This window comes from Ictidomys tridecemlineatus, chromosome 6, assembly GCF_052094955.1.
Source record: "Ictidomys tridecemlineatus isolate mIctTri1 chromosome 6, mIctTri1.hap1, whole genome shotgun sequence".
Classification (NCBI taxonomy): Eukaryota; Metazoa; Chordata; class Mammalia; order Rodentia; family Sciuridae; genus Ictidomys; species Ictidomys tridecemlineatus.
The window spans coordinates 13624146-13641774 of NC_135482.1; the positions used below are offsets into that span (position 1 = coordinate 13624146).

At 53.8% G+C, this 17629-nt stretch overlaps 1 protein-coding gene across 4 annotated transcripts in view; it reads right to left on the reverse strand.

The window, feature by feature from the left end:
* The window catches only part of Abtb3 (ankyrin repeat and BTB domain containing 3), a 245760-nt gene extending 230383 nt beyond the window's left edge, over window positions 1-15377 (reverse strand). For 2 of the 4 annotated variants that reach the window (XM_078052876.1, XM_078052875.1), the window contains exon 1: window positions 13725-15375. In XM_078052876.1, the coding sequence (XP_077909002.1) occupies window positions 13725-14859 (1135 nt within the window). In that variant the 5' untranslated portion in view covers window positions 14860-15375. Of the gene's footprint in view, window positions 1-13724 lie in introns of all 4 variants that reach the window. The other 2 variants (XM_078052878.1, XM_078052877.1) reach the window with 2 other exon arrangements.
* Between the last annotated feature and the right edge of the window lie 2252 nt (window positions 15378-17629).

Sequence of the window (17629 nt, forward strand, 5' to 3'; positions counted from 1 at the left end):
GCAGGCTGATCAGATTGACTGACAGCTCCCCCGATGGGGGCTGGCCCCGCCCCCTGCCATGGAACTGCCTGGGTACCTTCGTGCTGCGCCTGGCATCACGGGAGCATTGGAGGGTTTTCCAATGTCACATCGCTCCCTGGCTATAAGGTACCAACATGGTTAGCATCAGGGCCTGGCGATGACCAGTCAGGTGACCAGGGTTGGGCCCCAGCTCCTGTGTCACATGCATGGCCTTGCCTGAGCCCCTGAGCCTCTCTTTCTTCAGGTGTCGGTGGGATTAGGTGAGATGCTATTGGGACAGTGGTCAGCAGAGGCTGGCACCCGGTTGACTTCAGGGACCAGACACCGGTGCTAATCATATCTAAGGAAAGAGCCTCAAAGCCTCATTCCTTTCTTCCTAGGGTGGCAGGGCGCGATGGGAACACCACCAACCTGGGAACGAGGGGGCCGAGACCCGGCTCAGCTGGGACGTGAGGTCTTTCTTCCTCTAACTCAGGACTTTCTGCTGCCCACCACCCTCGCTCCCCTGCAAGCAGCCGTGCCACCCCACGCAAGTCTCTGAATCCCTGGCTCTCAGACGCAAAACCCATCTCACGCCCAGGCTGAAGACAGCAGGGCTGTGCCAGAATTCCGGAGCCTTCTTCCAGCTCTAAGATCCGACAGTCCACGAAGACGTTGGCTTCAGCTTTGAAATAGGTTTCGTCTCCCAGGCAGAAAGTGGGCACAAAGGGCTAATGAGCGCCTCATTTCTTTCTCACTCTTCAAAGAGAGCGAGCAATGAACAGGAGAGTTGTTCAGGGCGGACTCCCAGCCAGCTGGCCAGTGGTCAGCCAAGGGCTCCTGGCCGGCCTGACAGTGAAGCGCCACCCAGGCCACGGTTCACTCCGCCTGCCAGGAGTACTTCCTGAGCGCCCACCTTGGGGGGCAGCAGTGACGAAGACAAAGTGTAGGAGCGTGTTCACTGAACAGATATGCTTAAGTGCCTACTACGTGCTGGATGCTACCTAGTGAGTGATCGAAACGCCAGAGTCCCGTGAGCGCACGATGGGGGTTTGCATGACCGGGAACAGCGCTCCAACGCCCAGCACACTTGGGAGTGGACGGAGCTCGCAGTGACCCACGCCAAGTGCTTATTAACCTCCTGCCGTTCCCCGTGAGGCGGGCGCTTTTGTGAGTGAGGAACCTGGGGCTCGGAGATCATTCCCAAGGTGGCACAGCTCCAGAGCGTGACGCTGGGACTCGAACCCAGGCCATCTGACCTAGACCCTTGACTGTAACTGCCGGCCCCGATCCCTCCCCTCACCATCAACCGGATGAGACACGTCAGTGACGAATGACTTACGCCCCGTGAGTCACCGCATCCCAAAGCCACCCTTTTTGCCTACGTTGGGGTTTAGGAATTCTGGACGGGTCCCTTCTGTTTATGTCCAATTGGCTCAGCCACAAGAGTACTGAGGGCTCAGGAACACCCACCTTCCTCAGGTACAGAGGCGGGGCAGTTCTAAGACCCAGGCCTTGGAGAGCCACGGGTGACGACGGCAGCCGTGACAAATGACAGCGAGCACTTGGGCACGCAAGGTTGGGAAGTGTCTGGCTGGACGGGGCTATTTTTGGTTCAGAGATGACTTTGATGAGTTCCACCTCTGCTCCCCGGAATCAGAAATGCCACCTGGGAAGCCAGGGTGCAGCTGTGAAGGGGAACCAAAAAGAGCTTTGCATCAGGAAGGATCAGAACCGACCTCACCCCTGGGGCACGGAGCAGAGGGTCACCTTCAGCTGTGAAGCGCCGGGTCGCTGGGTCCTGAATCCACCAGGCGCTTTATTTCCGACCTTGATGGTCCCCGTTGGCTTTCTCCTCTCTCCCGTCCCTTCCGGGTCCTGGAGCTCTCCCGGGGTCCCCAGCACGGCCCTCACCTTCCTCTCCCTCCTCAGCCGCGCCTGGCTCAGCTTCTCCACGCAGCATGCTTTCCTGGCTTGTCTCGGGGCCAAAGCACAAGCTCAGCCACCTGCGCCTCCTGGGGCGTCCCATCTGGAAGGACGTGTGGGGTGGGGGTGGGGAGCCTCCTCAGTCCCCCCACAGAGGTCTCCAAGGGCTGGGGAGAGCCCATCTGATCAGGTTGATGGGCCTCGTCTCCCCAGGCTCCCCCTAGGACATGGATACTGCTCCTTCCTCATGGGCCCTGGAGCAGTCTGACGTGCTCCCACAGCCGTGGACACAGGGACCATGCAGGTGCACCCGCCATGCTGACCACTTCTCTCCACCGATCTTCAGGACACCTGGGTTTCTCCCCGACTGCTGTGGCTCAGCCTCCAGAGCTGGCTCCTCTCCTGCCGGACTTGGTCCCCTTGTGTCTTCCACACTCAGTGCCCTGGGGACCCTGCCCCAGCTCCTGGCTTGGAAACCCTGCACAAGCTCTCTGTTGCCCGTCTCCCGTCTCCAGACCAGCCCTGCTCAGGAACACCAGCCATGACTCTCCAACTAACTGCTGAGTGAACGTCTCCTCCTAAGTGTGACAAGGGCCCCTTGAACGAGCCTGTCCCGGGCTCCTGATCCTCCTGCATCTCCACGTCTTCCTACCGTGTCCACATCTCCCCGTCTCATCCGCGGCAACCTCAGCCTTCCAGTTGTTCCGACCAAACGCCCTTCAGTCGTCCTTGAGTCCTCCTGTTCCCTCACAGGGTGCTCAGACACTGTCTTTTTGATTCTACCTTTTAGATAGAAGCCCCCTCTCTCAGCCCACCTGCACTGCTTGCAAGAGCCCCCCCCCCCCACCTTGCTCTTCTGGAGTCTATTTTGACACCAACCGAGCTTTTGAACCAGCTTCTGACCCCAAGACGCTCCTCCAGAGCATGGGAGGGGAAGTGCTGCTCCTGCCCTGGCCCTCTGTTTGCACACGTCTCACCACGCTGGGCGCACCACAAGGGACGAGAAGGGGCGCAGGCGGCAGGGCGGGGCCGGGAAGCGCTGGGGAGGTCAGCACGTGCAACTCCATAACTCCCTCCAGCTTCCCACTAAGAGACTTCCCTGGACTGAGTGACGGGCGGCCGTCCCCTGTCAAGAACCGCATAGCCACTCGGGATGGCTCCTCTCGCACAGGCTACTAGGGACCTCGGGGGCAGCAAGACTGACCCACTCCATCAGGGCAGGCAGGAGAGCAGGGCCTTGCCATTGCCCCAGCATGTCGTGGCATGTAACGGGGAGACTCGCCGTCTTTACCACTCCTGCCCTCAAGCGTGCTCAGGCTTTGAGGTGCGGTGGCCTGGGCGAGACCCCTGGGCCTGCTGCCATTGTCCTCCCAGTCTAGGACCAGCTGCCTGACAGCTCCCTGCCGCAGGGGCCATGTCACTCACCCTACGGGACTCTCGACAGTTACCTCCTCGGCCTTCTGTCTCTCATCCCCCATTCGCTCCTCCTGGCAGCTGGGAACGGAGCCAAGATGCAGGGGCTGGATCCCTGCTACAGGACTTTGAGCAAGGGTCTGCACCTCTCTGGCCCTCGGCATCCTTCTCTGGGAAAGCCGAGGTAAGAACGCCTCTCTCGCAGAGTGACCCAGGCTCGCCGACTCCAGCAGGAGGGCATGGAGGTCCGGAAAGCTCGGGGACGCCGGGTCACGCAGCGTGGGTCCTGAGCTCAGGAGGCCTTGGGGCTCACAGAGGGCTCAGGACGGCCTGCCCTGTGCAGTCCCACATGACGGGGCCCTCAGAGGCCATGACAGTGCCAGCTTGCCCTTGGTGTGTGTCCCAAGCTGGGAGAGAAGGAAGCCTTGACACAGAGCCACACCCGCTGCGGCAGACCTGGGTGGGAGAAGTGGGTGCAGGGAGGGGAAGGGCCTCGCACCTGCCCCCCCCACACACCGGCCCTACAGTGCAGAGCCTCTGGCCTCTCCCCAGCCAACTGAGTAAGAGGCATGAAGAGGTGTCACCAGGCCCCAAAATGGGGAAGGAGATGGGGGAGGCGCTCCTCTCCCTGCCTGTCACACCCTTGTCACTTGACCCTCACAGGCGTCCCATCCCGTGGCCTGTGTTACCACCTTGACCAGGAGAGGGGGTTGACAGGGAGCCTCCGAGGACCACAGGCGCAGTCCCCTGCGTCTGTGAATGAATTCCTCCCTGCAAGCCCCAGGGGCCACGTGGGTTCAGCTCTGGAGGGAGGGGGCCCCGGGCCAGCCCCTCAGTCAGCAAAGACTTCAGAGGGCGGAGCCGGGAGGTCAGGGAGGGAAAGGCCACTCCTGTCCCCACTACTTGAAACTCTCAGAGGCATCCAGAGAAGGAGGCCATTCGTGTTTCCGTGCTTCTGGGGCCCATCGCGACTCCCTGGGTGGTACCCCGAGCTGGGACCAGGAAGAGCCCAGGACACAGGCCACCAAAAGGAGATCCCTTGATCCAGGCCACCTCCGCCTCCAGGGCAGGCGCCGGTTTTGTAAGATTCGAATCACCCCTTCTCAGCTGCCTCCCCGACTGGCGTTCGGAGGTGAATGCGCCGGGGAAGGGTTAATTTGATGCTGCATTCAGCACACCTGATCTTCACGGTAATTGCTTTCACTGGCTCAGCCATGATCTAAGGGGGACGGTGGCAGGCTTCCACGCGGGCGTGTATTTTACTGTGAGACGCAGAGCAGGATCCTAAATCCATCCCCAACGCCACGGCTCTGTCCCACTGTCTCCCAAGAGTGATCTGGTTTGGCAGAGACAGTGCCTCACAGAGGAAGGGAGGTGGACAGGGACTCCAGAAACCTGGGGATCCGGTTCCGGCTGCGACACGTGACCTCGGGCAAGGGAGTGGTTCAGCAGGGCCTCAGTTTCCCCATCGGTAAAATGGGAGCCTTGAATCAGCTGCTCCCTTGGGATGAGGTGAGAGGAAAATAGAATTTGGAGTCCTCTGACTCAGATCCAAGCCCTGCTTTGCCCCTTATTGCTTTAGCAACTCTGGGCGAGTGACTCAGTGTCTTGCAGCCTCAGACTCTTAAGATGGGGTGATAACAACCCCCAACGGGTCCTCCCACATTCACCTCTTCTTTCCAGGATGCCTTTTGTACTGCAGCCAACATGAGCTGGGCTTTCTAGAACACAAATCTGATCACAGCCTCTTTGGTGCCCTCCTACCAGGCAGATGCTTGGCTTAACCTCTGCCTGGCTTCCTTTGCTCCCCTCCCCTATCCCAGCCACCCTGGCTGATCCTCCTTCCCAAAATGCTCCCCTCTGCCACAGGCCTTTTGCACTTGCTGCTCTTTACATTCACAGAGCACTCTTCCTTCCTCTTCCACCAAACTGGCCATGCTGCAGCCTCACCCACACTTCATTTCCTTAATGAAATCTCCCTTTGCTCCCAACCCTGGCAAGAGCCTCAGTGGAGACTCTTCTCTCCTTTGTAGCAACTGTCAGAGTTATAAATTTGCATTTGTATGACTCTCTGATGAATAAACTAAATCTATTGCAGGCCTCCAAGCTCCATGAGGGCAGGGACCATGTTACTTAACATCTAACACGGTGCCCAGAGAAATAGTCATAGTAGATGCAGCAAAACCCAACGATGGCTAACATTCATTAAGCAATTTCTAGGTCAGGCACTTTCTAACAGCCCTATGAATTATATTTCATTATGATTCTTGTTTGGCCAAGAGAAGACTGAGTCACAGAGAGGTTGGGTAATTTGCCCAATATCACACAGCTAAGTGGTCAAATCCCAGAAGTCTAGTTTTTTATGGACTATCAGAAGCCACTCATCAGTCAGTAAGGCAGGGTTCAGGGAGCAGTTCTTTAAGCCAGGAGGCTAGCCCTGCTACGGAATTAATAATGGTATCCGCTAACAGGTATTGAGCATTCATGAGTGTCCAATGCTATTCTAAGGACTTTCACACGAGTTGACTCATCCCGTCCTCCCAACAACCCATGTTCCTATGTTGTACTTCACCACTGAGCAGCTCAGAGCACAGACTCAGGACCCCAAATCCCATCCCTACCCTTTAGTACTGGTGGCATCTCAAACCGGTGCCTGAACTCTGATGAGCCTCAGGTTCCTCCCCCAGGAAGAGGAGGGACTAGAAACACCCACTTCCTAAGAACAGGGTGGAGATGAGATGAGGTAATAAGTGTGGAAGGCTTCCCAGCACCCAGCTCAGCAACTGGCAGTTCCCCAAAAGATAAGATGCAGGAGGTGGCGGGAGAGACAGACAGGCACAGAATGCAACCTTCCTGGAGCGCCGACTCGTGCAGAATCAGATTTACCCACGTCTAAGAGCTTCAACCTGGTCACTGCTGATCCACGCCATTTCCAGCACAGGACCATCCGTGATAACAAAGATGACAGATGACCGTTACCAAGGGCACGCCACGAATGAGATCCTGGGGTACACGCTTCCCACCCCTTGTATCATTTGGAGCCTCACAAACATTCTGTGAGACAGTCCAGAGCCAGGCTGTCCAACTCGAGTCCGGCCCAGCCACTTGCAAGCCACTGTCATCGCGGGCAAATCCTCGCAACTTTCTGTTCCTCCACTTCCTAATCTGTAAAACGGGGTCGGTCACAGGCCCTGCTTGGTGAGGTCGCCGAGATGGCTAGCTGCTGGTCTAAAATGCACGTCCCTCGGTAGTGCAGAACTGCGGTCGGGGTCGCTGCCTACCCGGCCAGGACCATAATCCCCAGCCCCCTTGCCTTCTAGTCAAGGCTGTGTGGCGGGGTCCTGGCTTGTGGGATGTGGAAGGATCTGATACCCATATTCAGGACTGTCCCATAAAAACTCAATCCTCTGGGCTGGGGTTGAAGCTCAGTGGTAGAGCGCTTGCCTCGCATGCGTGAGGCCCTGGGTTCCGTCCCTACATCACAGGAAAATAAACAAATAAAAATAAAGATTAAGAAAAAGAAACCTCAGTCTGCCATATTCTCTGTCATCCCCAATCAGAGAAGTTTCTCAGAGTCGTGTTCAGATGACAGAACTGACATCGACTTCCATGGACAGAGTGACACCCTACATCACCTGTACTTTAAAGGGACGAGGAAACAATTTCTATTGTGTTCTGCCACCAAATCATGAGGCCTTATCTGATGCAGAAGACAGCATTACCCTAACCGATACAGAAATCAGTGCCAGAGAGACGTGACATTGACTCAGAGGCTGGAAAACTGGAGACCCGTGTCATGCAGTGGAAACTGTTTGGTTTAATTGTCATGTTTGACATCTTGAAAGGCAGAACTCAGGCCTAATGATCCACAAGATCTAGAGAAAGAGGTTGCGAAGAAGAAGAATCGCTGATCAACTTAGCTGCTCTGATACACAGTGACAGGGACACAGAGCCGACTAGTGCAGCCGCATAGATGAAAAGCCCACTAAATTGTTGAGGGAACTGCACTGGCAAAGTCCATAAGCCTGGACTTGAAGTCTTTTCCTGTTATAGCATTATCATAGCCCGTGAGCACATAAAAGTTCAAATTCTGAAAGATCTGCAGCCCCCCTCCCATGTCCCACTTCAGATATGCTCAAAAAGAATGATGGACAGAGAAAGTCTTTCCCTGGACAGAGTTGAAGTGGAGAGAATAATGAGCCAGTAATCTCTTCTCAGAGAGCAGAACAAGCACCTGATCTAAGGACCTACCTACTACCAGGCACAACTGCTCGGTGGCATTGGCATGATTTCATGACTACTAAGGACCAGCCTGCTGGGTGTCTTCTACTCTGCCCACTTCCAAATGGGAGTTGTGCTGTGGTTACCGCACCCTGTCCTGACATGGTGTGCTGAGGCGGGGTGGAGACAACAGTCCACCCTTGGCTTCAGGTCCCTAGGCCATGAGGAGCCACACGAGCCACACTCGGGCCCATGGATGGGACTGAGCATCACCCAAAGATGGGAGAAGTGGCCGGATAAAATATGGATTCCTCCCTTCAGAAAAAGGTTAAGAGGGAGGCACTGGGTTCAGACGGTCAGCAGCCAGAGGGCCAATGACACATCTGGCCGGGACACCTGGGCACAGCAACCCAGGTCTCTTCCAGGCTCCGCCTGTAGCACCTTTCTTAAGATCCCCTGCATTCTCAGCCTCCTGCTTCTATTGGCTGGATGGACGTCCAAGGGAGGCACTGAGGGCCTCAGATGGAAGATAAACACAGCACAACCCCCATCAATCAGCCCTGGCACCTAAATGACCCTTCTGCCTCTTCCCACCCATCAGTTTAAGTGAGTTAAGAAATGACCTTCCATTGTGTTAAACTACTGAGATGTCTGAACCGTCTTTTATAATAGCTGATGTAACTGTGGCAATTATATAGGGAGAACTCGTAAACCAGAGCCTGTCACGTAATGAGCGACACAGGTGTAACTGACTATTACGTACCCATTTTACAGACGGGGAACCTGCAGCTTCTTACAGGTGTGTTGGACTCCAGAGTCAGTGTTTTATATTTACCTCACAGTAGATGATAATCAGACCCATTTTATAGATGAATTGTCATCTCGCTCAAGGTCACGAATAATAACAGACTCAGAATTAGAGGCCATTAGCACCCCAGCTTGACCTCGGGTCTCCAGGCTGATCCCTCCTGGTTTTGTTTCAGGAAACACCCAACTTTCCAATGCCCCAGCCTTGAACCAACAAGTCAACCCAGAAAACCAGATAACCCTCTACTGACCTAAATTCCAAGTTTTCATTCACATCAAGCCAGTTAATTAAAAACGTGCTCTGTGAACAAAGATCACTGCTACAGGCTGGCAGGCGAGATGGCTTTCCCAGTTCCTCTGAGGAGCTGAGGTCCTGGTAGGACATTTTTGTCCAGCACAGCCACTCTCCGCCATGGAACAGGGTGACCGGTTCAGCAGCAGAAAAACTGCTGAGCAAGCAGTTATGCAGAGTCAGGGCCCCCAGTCGACAGGCCAGCAGAAGAGCCGAGCACCAACCTCCCCACCAAGCCAGTGCGGGCACGGCGAGGGCTTGGGTAATGAATGTTTATAAAGAGACTGGGGACCCTGAAAGGAAAGACTATTCAAAATCCCCAAAGTATTGTTGTCAGCAGCCGGAATGACCTGCTTTTGAAGGTAGCCATCATCATCAAGGGTGCCGAGCGCGGCTGGAGTCTTCACACACCCCGGCTGATCTCATCTTCGATGGCCCCACGCGGCAGGTTTGGGTTTCCTTCTTTTGGTGGGTGTCTTAAAACTAAATGTAATCAATCCTCACTGTACAGATGAGAAAATCAAATTCAGCAAAATTAAGTCACTGGCTAGAAACTAGCAGGGCTGAAATCTGAGACTAATTCTTGCTAAGTATAGAGACCTTCTCTCTTCTCTTCAATCTCTTCTGCATTTAAAGTAAAACTTCATTTGAGAATACCTATGGCTTTTTTGACTGTTTTTTAAAAAAGGAAGTCTAGAAATATCAAGAAATGCACAAATTTCAAGTTCATGATGTGATAGTTTTTGACAAATGTATACATCTTTTATTTAAAAGACATCTTTTAAATAATTTTTTTAAAAAAAAACAACAAATAAAATAAGCTAATTTCCTTTTGACCAGAATAATCTTTTTGTGGCATTGGCCATGAGGTTATCATACCCATGGGGTCAGTCACTTAAGTAGGCACACCGGGAATATCCAAAAGGGAAATCCCGGCAAAACTTTGTGCCCTGCTGATTCCATCGCCATGAGCATAAGGTGGTAAGTAGATCTGGACTCAAGAGATGGTACTTCCATGTCCGATGATCACATCATTTGAGCTCCTACCCATGTGTCAGGCATTAGACTGGCATCCTTTAGAACACACAATCTCATTTAATCTTCATCATTAGTACCTTCGTTACAGCACAGGAAAATGGGGCTCAGAGAGGTTAGGTAACATAACTAAGAGCACAGAGAAAATGGCACCTTTAACATTCAAGTCCAGGAGGGTCTTTATAGCATCTTTACAGATGTTGAGGAGCAAGTTTTAAAAGCCAAACCCTGAGTGGGCTGGTTATATTCATTCAACTAACAGTGCAGGGGCATGGCCCAAGTGCCCAGCTCTGCACAGGGTAAGATGGAAGAAGAATGAGCGAGACAAGGGAGGGCTACTGGGAAAATCATGCTCAGACCACATCTTCAAGGATGGTGGAAAGGGGCCATCCCTGGAGTTTCCATACAGTAACTAACATGTACAAAGGTTGCCCACTCCTTATTTAGCTTTGGTAAATCAATTTGGGAAATTCAAATTTTCAAGCCCCCACAGAAACACCCCTCCCCCCTGGGACCTTTCAGCTGTTGCCCCAACTCCTAAACAGCTGAAAACCAACCCGAGAGAACCCCAGCTCTGAGGGCTGTTCACATCACCCCAGAGTGCAGGATCTACACGCCCATACCGGGATTCCTCAAGGTCAACCATCTTGCTTGCAGAGGTGAGTCCCAGGTGACCAGTTCTGTGATTTCTCACGCTCGGCAGTTTAGCAAATTAGAAGGACAGACAGGTGGAGAGATTGGCAATAAGAAGAGGGAACCACACTAGAAAGACTCACACAGGTGATTCAAGAAACTCACAGCACAACAGCTCCTTTCAGGACACCTTTGTGTTACAGAGTTCAGTAGCTCACTCAATTCAACAGGCATCTAATAAGCCTAGGCCCTCCCCTAGGCTTGATAGAGGTTATAAAAACATGTACAGCCCGGCACCCTATTGCACCTAGCGGTTTGGGAGGCTGAGACAGGAGGATAACAAGCTCAAAGCCAGCCTCAGCAATTTAGCAAGGCACTAAGCAACTCAGCAAGACCCTGTCTCTAAAATACAGAAAAAAAAAAAAAGAGCTGGGGATGCAGCTCAGTGGTTAAGTGCCCCTGAGTTAAATCCCCAGTACCAAAAAAAAAAAAAAAGTAAAATTCAGTACAGCCCAGTTCCTTTTGGTAGAGACAAAGTATAAAAATGGAGACAAAAAGAAGTCAGGTTGTGAAGGGTCTCTGTTCAACTCTGCAGATAATGAAGGGAAGGAAGGGTGGCCTGAGGGCAGGGGACTCATCTGTCACTAAAGTCGTACAGACAGTGATTAAGAGGGTGGACCCTGAGGCCAGGCCTTCTGCATTCAGACAAACAAGATATTTAGTTCCCTGTTTCTCCCTTTGTTAAGGGGGATAAGAGAACTTTTTCGAATAGAACATTGAGGATCAAATAGTCCATATGCCGAGTGAAGATGGACCCATGTCAGCTGTTATTACCTCTTACCCAGTGCTTGCTTATCCCCTAGCATTTAGAAACCGCTCAATAAATATTGATGAACAAATGAACTCATAAAGGAATAAATAAATGATACTACTGAGTTAAAGGGGGTAAATCTATTATAAAAGGTATGTCCTCCTTAAGGTTGGCAGCAAGAGTTTAATAGGTTTGTTATTGAACGTTTGTCTCAGATGCCTAAGACATTAATCACTCATTCCTTAACTCTTCTGCATACATGTCCTGCCACTTTAAACAAGCCCCAAGAAAGGAGATGAAGAGATCACAATGAAATTACAGTACATCTCATGCTCGAGAAGGCTGAAGGTCCCCGAGACCCAGGAGTTAAGCTCTGTGGTGTGGGGAGCGCCTGATGGCAGCAAGTCCCAACCACCACACACTCACCCTGCCCAAAACCAACTCTGTGGTCTTCTCTTTCCTTAAATTATACTTACTCCAAAAAAGAATAAACACAAACACTGTCTTTAAAAGATGTTAAGGATCATAAAAGTAAAACCTATTTGAAAAACACAGGGGCTACTAACAGGGGTACAAGAAGACCTGGGGTGGAGCGTACCATATACCTAGCTCCTATTTTGCAGATGAGAAGGCGGAAGCCCAGAGAAGTAAAAGTGCCTGCCAGAAGGCACCACTTCAAGAGAACAGCAGACAGAGATGAAGCCCAGGGCCCAGATTTGCAGACAGGAGCCTCCTGAGGGGAATGCTGATCTCCCACAAAGGAAATCTGGGGGGAGGAAAAAGGAGAGGTTCCAGTCCAAGAAGGAGCATAGAGGGGGAGAAGGAGGGGTGGCCCAGGGTTAAAGGATGATTGAAACCCCACGCTGGGAGCACCCATGGGGAGAACATCAAGCCCCTCTGTGCTTTTTGGTGGAGATGGGCTTCCAAACAAAGAACAATCCAGTCCAAAGCTCCTGGGTTTTGCTGGTGACCCCCAGCCCCCCATGCTGAAGAAGCCCATACAAAGCCTAATGCTTTCTCCCCAGTGTTTCCATCCTCAGTCCGGATGGGGTGTGTGTGTGTGTGTGTGTGTGTGTGTGTGTGTGTGTGTGTGTGTGTGTGTTCCCTCCTCGCAGACATCTTTTTTGGGGTTGTGCCCTCCTTCTGCAGGCAGCAGAAGGGGTGGGGCTCTAGCAAAGAGATACAGAAGAGGATCAAAGCGGGTCCTTGGCCCCCAACACACAGACCCACACCTCATTCGCTTTGGTCCTTCCCCCCCTCCCCCACCTATGATCAAACCCAGGTGAAGGAATCCGGAGCTGCAGGGTCGTTTCCAAAAGGTTTCAGCTGGAGCCCCGCGCCTGCACGCCTGCTCGCTCCTGCGCACACTCCCAGGGTACTTACACAAGGGGCACACATCTACCGCATGCACACACTCGCATGTGCACACTCGGCCCCCCCAGAGGCCTAGCCGCGCCCACTGCATCTCTCCTTCAGCCCCCAGGAAACAGACAGGCAGCAACATGAATGAAATCTGCCCAGAGAGACTGCATTTCTGCTCCAACCACGCAACCTCCGGCCAAACCGCCGAATATGTAACAAAGTTTTATTTCGCTTTTCGAGTCTCCAGTTACGCTTCTACCATTTCCTGTGGAAAATTGAAGCTTTGAAGTGTCTAGCCCCGGCTTTCTCAGACAGGCAGGACCGCCAGCGCGAGCTCTCAAAAAACAAGGGCCCGGGTCCCACCCCCTCCGCCACCAGAACTGCGGGTTCAGACCCAGCAGCTGCGGCCTCCAGCACAGGGCGGTGCGAAGAAGGACCCGCGGGAAGCGACGCCCTAAGCTGATAACCCCCTCCCGAACCCCGCCCCACCACCATCCTGCTTGGGTCCCTCGTGGTGTGGCGCTCCTTCAGCCCAGTGGTGACAGCTGCAGATCCCTGCCGGAGGGAACTTAGACGGCTAGACCTGGGAGGTCGGAATTGAGGGCTTTGTCCACCGCTCAGCATCCCCCACCATCACCAGCTCTGATCCCCCAAAAAACTGCCCGGGAAAAACTTGAACAGACCCGTCTCCTCGCTCACCCTCTGTTTCTAGGCCGAGCCAGCTCTTAACCCTTCTGCCTTTACCGCCGCCGACCCTCCTTCCCCCGTGGGAAGGGCCAGGTCTTGGGCCAAATAGAGAACTGGGTGGGGAGAGAGGAACGCGCCTCCTCCCGAGTCCTAAAGAGTCAAACCTGTGGGCACGGGAATGGGGCAACTTAAAGAGCCAAACAGGGTTCTGGAAGAAGATATGCACCAGGTGCAAAAGATCTCAAACCCGCTTTTTGAAAAATGGTGTCGGGTTTCGCCCACAGCAGACAGCCGCTGCCCCGCCCCTGGGGTGGGGGGCGGAACCCGGCGCTCCGGAACCTGGGCGGCTTCAAGTACGCGATCTCCAACACCGCGAAGAACGCGCGCGTTTCTGGCCGCCTCCTGCGCCGCCGCCCCCTCAAAAGCTTGGGGCAGTGGCTGGTGACCGGGAAAACGCGGGAGGGGGACGCGAGGCAAACTTGCGCCGAGAGTTAGCAGAGTTGGGTGGAAGGGAGAGGCACCCGCGCCACCACTTACCGCTGGCGTTCTTGCCGCAGATGAGGTGCTGGTAGGGCTGCAGAAGCCCCCAGATCTCGGAGTCGTTGTTGACCGTGTGCTCCAGGGTCTCCACGGTGAACTTGGGCGCCTCGTGGAGCGTGTGGTGGTGATGGTGATGGTTGGCTGCAGCGGCGGCCGGCGGGACTGCGGTGGCGGCCGCAGCTGGCGGGGCGCAACAGCTACTGCCCCCGCTGGCGCTGCTGGCTGCGCTGCAGGCGCCGCCGCTCGCCGCTCCCCCTCCGGGCGCCTCCCGCTCCTTATCCGCCGCGGGGGCAGCACCGGGGCCTGAGCTCGGGCCTGGGCCGGAGCTGGAGGCCGAGCCCGGGCCGCTGCAGCTCCGGGGGAGCCCGGAGGCCACTACCCGCGCGTAGATGTCCCGGAAGAGGCTCTCCATGCAGGCAGTCAGGTAGATGGCGGCGTGCTCGTGGATGCGCAGGGCCACGCGGCTGTCCACCATCCAGCGATACACACGGCCCACAGAGAAGGTGAGGCCGCAACGCGCCGACTTGCCGCGGCCCAGGCGGTCCCCGCCAGCACTGCTCATGTTGTAAAGGGACAGCGCGGCCAGCGCCGCCGCTGTGCAGTGCGCCGCCAGGCCCCAAGACAGCACGATCTCCATGGCGCTCTGAATCTCGTACTTGGTGCACTTGGCGAAGCGCAGGCTCAGGCGCTGCGCCTCTTTGGCGATGCGCACCAGCGCCCGGCTCACCAGCATCGATAGCTTCGCCAGCGCGTCCTTGGGCAGGCTGCCGGGTGCCACTGGGCCTGCCCGGGGATCCCGCGAGCGCAGCAGCAGCACCTCCAGCTCCTGCAGGGTCCAGGGGACCTCGTCGAGGTCCGGCAGCAACCGCGAACAGTGCTGGCCGGCGCAGTCCAGCCCCTCGGAGTCTTCCACCAGGGCAGTGTTGACGGTGTCAAAGCTGTTGTGCCGGCTGTGCATGGAGTCAGTTAGAGGCGGCCAGCAGCTCCCGCCATACGGGGACGCCGGGTGCGAGTCGGAACAGCACAGAGACAAGTTGGAGGAGCGCACCGAGTCCGCCGCGCCACCATAACCCGAGTCCAGCGTCAGATCCTCCAGCGTTCTTACCACGGGCTTCTTACCTCTCCTGGCCATCGCTGCGCCACTTCATGCTGCGGCCGACGGGGAGCCGAGTGGAAGGAGCAGCGGGCGCCCGGGTTTGTGGGGCAAGGGGGCTCCGCGCCACCTCGGCTCACTTTTCCACCAGGTGTTACCAGCACCAAGTGTCACTACTTTCGGCTGCCTCCCGGAGCTGAAGTGCACAGGGCAGACCCTGGAGTCATCTTCCAGAGCCTGGGCCAGAGCTGGGGCGCACTGAAAAGCGAGCCAGACCAGGAGGGAAGCTCCCTCCGGAACTCGCCCCTTTCATCCAAAATAAAAAGTGTCTGGCCTGGTCCTTCCTGGGCCTGAATGGGTGCAGAAGCTGCCGGGCGGCGTCTACAGTGTCGGTAGGATGGAGGCTGCCCCAGGTGCCGCCGCAGCAGCAGCTCGGCTGGCAGCTGGCTCCCAGCTCGCGGCCGCAGCTCTCTCGGTGCCCGCCCGCCCCGCACTGAAGCACCGCGGCTGCCAAGGCCGCTGCAAACCCTGCTGAACCTCAGCAAACCCCGGGCAGCCAGCTGGGCGGGCATATGCAAAGCAGGAAAGGCGAGGAGCCAATGATGTTGGAGGATGCTAATTACTTTGCCCTTAAAAAAAAAATCCTCCTTACCACGGGCCCCGCCCCTCAGACACGCCCCCGGCCCTGACCAAGGCCACAGGAAGTGGGGAGCGGCGGCCTAGGAATTGGGGGATCCGCGGGAGCATAAAGACGCAAAAGCTGCCGCCCTGCTGCTGCTGCTGTCCCGGCCCCTCGTGCTTCCGGCTCTGGTACCAGAACGGGAGGGTGATAGGTTTGGCAGGTGACTGTACAACCGAGGTGTGCTCCCCTCAGCGGTTCACAGAGTCTCCCTGAGGGTCATTTTCGGCCCCTGCCTTTTGGACTTCACGCTCCCTTTTCAAATCAATACTTGGAGATTGTTTTTCTTTCCTTTTTCTATCCCCCACTTTAGGTACCCAAACCTCTGGAGCTTTCTTTGCTCCATGGGGGAAGGAAGAAAGCCAGGAGAGGGGAGAAGGGACCAGGGGCGATGGACGCCAGGGGTTTCGCTAACTGGGTTGCTGCATTGTTTGCTTGCTGGCTTCCAACAAGCAGGAGAAACCTGTGCGCATCCTTCAAAGTCTGGGTGGGGTCCTGGAGGGAGGACTCGTGCATCACTTGGAAGTTTTGGTGGGGCTTCTTCCAGCTAGCCAGCTGCATTTCTGTGACAAATGGCATTGTCGTGTTTATTTGTGGGTCCCCATGCATGCACCCTAGCAAGAAAAGTCTTTTTACATGGGAATCCCCAGCTCCCCACACAGTGCCTCTCAGTTTGGAAGTCCTCTCCTACAGTAAGCCCATTCAAATCTTCCCAAAGTAGCATGGTGCTTCCAGTTACCCTCACCCCTCTCTGTGGTGGATGTTGCCACTCTAGGTTGTCACAGTCTGCTTATTTGTCGGGATTCTACTCTGGGCTAGAGGTTTGCTGTGCACAGGCATGGCATAGGATAGGTGCTCAGTGAATATTTGTTGTAAATTGGTGAAGGAAGGAAGGACATGCTTTAAAACTGTTGTTTGAATGTTTAACAGGTATATGAAAAGATGCTCAGCATCACTAACCATCAGGGTACTGCAAATCAAAACCATAATGGGCTGTTGTTGGGAATGTAAAGTGTTACAGCCATTGAATAAAATAATATAGAAATTCCTTTTAAGAAAAATAAAGCTACCCTAAGATCCAGCAGTCTCACTTCTAGATATTTATCCAAAGGAAATAAAGTCACTATCTGGAAGTGCTGATTGCACTCCCACGTCCATTATAGCACCATACAATAACCAAGATATGGAAACAACTTACGTGTATGTGCATAGATGGATGGATAAAGAAATTATAAAGAAGATAGTTATGGTGGAATATTATTCAGCCTTTAAAAAGAAGGAAATGCCACCATTTGAGACCATATGAAGTACTGAAAGACAAATACTACATAATCTCACTTGCAACTGAATCTTTATGTTTTGGTTTTTTTTAAACAGCAGGATAGTGGTTACCAGAGGCTGGGCTTGGAGTGAGATACAAAGATACAAACTCTCAGTTAAAAGAGGAATAAGTTCTAGAGACCTAATGTAAGGCCTACAGTTAATAATGATGTGTCCTTGAAATTTACTATGAAGGTGGAGCTTAAGTTTTCTCATCATACACAGGAAAAAAAGGTAACTGTGAGGTGGTGGTATGTTAATTACCTTGATTGTTGTAATCATGCACAATGTATACATACATCAAAACATTGTGTAGTGCATCTTAAGAATTATATATATTGTCGATCATACCTCAATAACTGGGGTTGGGAGGGAAACCGGTGGATTATCTAATGTTTTTCCATATCTGTGAGCCCCAAATCAACCTATACCTACCATCCTAATACATTCTCATCATCTTTCACTTTGACTACTATTATTTTCTACCAATTGGTCACGTCTCCTGCCTCTTCTTTCTCCAAACTACCCAATCCAATAAACCTCCAAAACCCCAGCTCTCATTTTGTCATTCAAAAACACTTATATCAAAAAAATTCAAAGGGGGCTGAGATGTGACTCGTCTAGCACATACAAGGTGCTGGGCTTGATCCTCAGCACCACATAAAAAAATAAATGAAGACATTGTGTCCAACTAAAAATTAAAAAAAAAAATTCAAAGGTTCTCCATTGCCTTACAGGTGACCTGACTGTTGGGGATCTCACTCTGTGCCCAACTTAGATGGTCTTTAATGGACTGAATCCTGCCTTCCT